This window comes from Tupaia chinensis, unplaced genomic scaffold, assembly GCF_000334495.1.
Source record: "Tupaia chinensis unplaced genomic scaffold, TupChi_1.0 Scaffold144171_2, whole genome shotgun sequence".
Lineage (NCBI taxonomy): Eukaryota > Metazoa > Chordata > Mammalia > Scandentia > Tupaiidae > Tupaia > Tupaia belangeri.
The window spans coordinates 1,421,193-1,422,805 of record NW_006204028.1 but is presented as its reverse complement, the minus strand read 5'-3'; the positions used below and the strand labels follow the sequence as shown (position 1 = coordinate 1,422,805).

Sequence of the window (1,613 nt, the reverse complement as noted above, 5' to 3'; positions counted from 1 at the left end):
ACCACCTTTTAACAGCCCCCCCCCCCATACTTCCTGAAGGCCAGGTTGGAAGAGTCCTTGGAGAACTGTGACAACAGTGCCAGGGGACTCCTCAGTTATTCACACAGGGGGTTAGTTCCCAGAAAGCACAGCAAAGAAGGTTGGAGTCTGGAAGGATGGGTCTGCCCCACCTGGGTCTGGGTGAGGCCTAGCTGCGCAGCCAGCTGGGCCCTCTCGGGGAGCGCCAGGTACTGCGTGTGCTGGAAACGCTGGTTTAGGTGCTGTAGCTGCACGCTCGAGTAGATGGTCCTCGGCTTGCGCAGCTTCTTGGTTGGCGCCTGCGGGGGCTGTTCAGAGGGCTCCGGGGACAGCGGGGGCTTCTCCGAGTCTGGGGGACAGCAAAGACAGTGTTGGGAAGAGGGTGAGGGATAGGGCGGGTAGCTTCGTGGGTAATTTGCATCTCATCTGCATCCCGGCGGCTGGTTAGCAAAATCTCAGTGCCGGGATCCAGTCCCTGGGCCCCTCCAGCCCTTCATTACTTTCATCTCCACTTTTTCCGATTCCCAAGTGCGCTGAGGATACAAGATGCATTGCTTGCTCCCAGGGAGCACCCTCTCATGGGTCCTTGTGACCTTGGGAAGAAAGCGCCAAGGGCCAGCGCGAGGACACCGTGGCGCCTGCGGTGGGAGGTCGCAGTTCAGCCCCAGCGACCGCGCCAGCTTGGGGGAGGGCGGGGCAGAAAGGCTAGGTCGAGGGCTTAGCTGAGGCCTAAAGATGACGGGAGAACCCCGGCGAGGGAACTCAAAAGCAATGTTCAGACAGTGTCCGCGTGGCGCTGCCAGAAGAGGAAGGAGTCAGAGCAGCCGCGCTGAGTCGGCCTTGAACGCCGGCAGAGGATCGTGGAAAGTGACCCCCAAGGTTCGCCAGCGCCTTTCTTGCGGTAAGGGCCTCCCTACCCGGCTAGCTCAGGATGACAGTTTCCAGGGATTCCAGAAGCCGACTGGGCATGGGACAACACACTCATCTGCTCGACCACCCGCAGAGGTGTTCCCGCGAGGCAAGGAAGGTGACATGGGTTTAGCAGCGCTGGCCGGCTGGGCAGCTCCTGGATCGTGCTGGGGCGTGGGTGCTGCGGGAGAGATCTGGTCACCTCCTGCCCACCGACCTCTCCCGGAATACCGGCCGCAGTTCAGTCGGGCCTTAAAATGTGGGGGTGGGGTGAGGGAAAGGGATTTCCACCCTACGGAGCCGGCTCCAACTTGTGCCACAGCTCGGGACGCTGGAAACTGCGTCTTAGAGAGATGGAAGGAGAGGAGCGGATGAAGCAGCTGAAGTGTCTCCGTTAGCGCCCTCCACATGGGTCTGCCCTAGAAAACACGGCCGCTAAGGCCGTAGGTGCCTTAAAATGTGGGGGTGGGGTGAGGGAAAGGGATTTCCACCCTACGGAGCCGGCTCCAACTTGTGCCACAGCTCGGGACGCTGGAAACTGCGTCTTAGAGAGATGGAAGGAGAGGAGCGGATGAAGCAGCTGAAGTGTCTCCGTTAGCGCCCTCCACATGGGTCTGCCCTAGAAAACACGGCCGCTAAGGCCGTAGGTGGCGGGTGTCTGCCTGCTACCCCTCCTCGGCTTCTTT

General features: G+C 60.8%; 1 protein-coding gene across 1 annotated transcript in view; it reads right to left on the bottom strand.

Annotated features, from left to right (window-relative positions):
- Window positions 1–1,613, bottom strand: part of DLX4 (distal-less homeobox 4) — a 6,243-nt gene that overhangs the window by 962 nt on the left and 3,668 nt on the right. Inside the window, 1 exon segment of the mRNA XM_006166183.3 lies at window positions 171–367. Within this exon segment, the coding sequence (XP_006166245.1) occupies window positions 171–367 (197 nt within the window).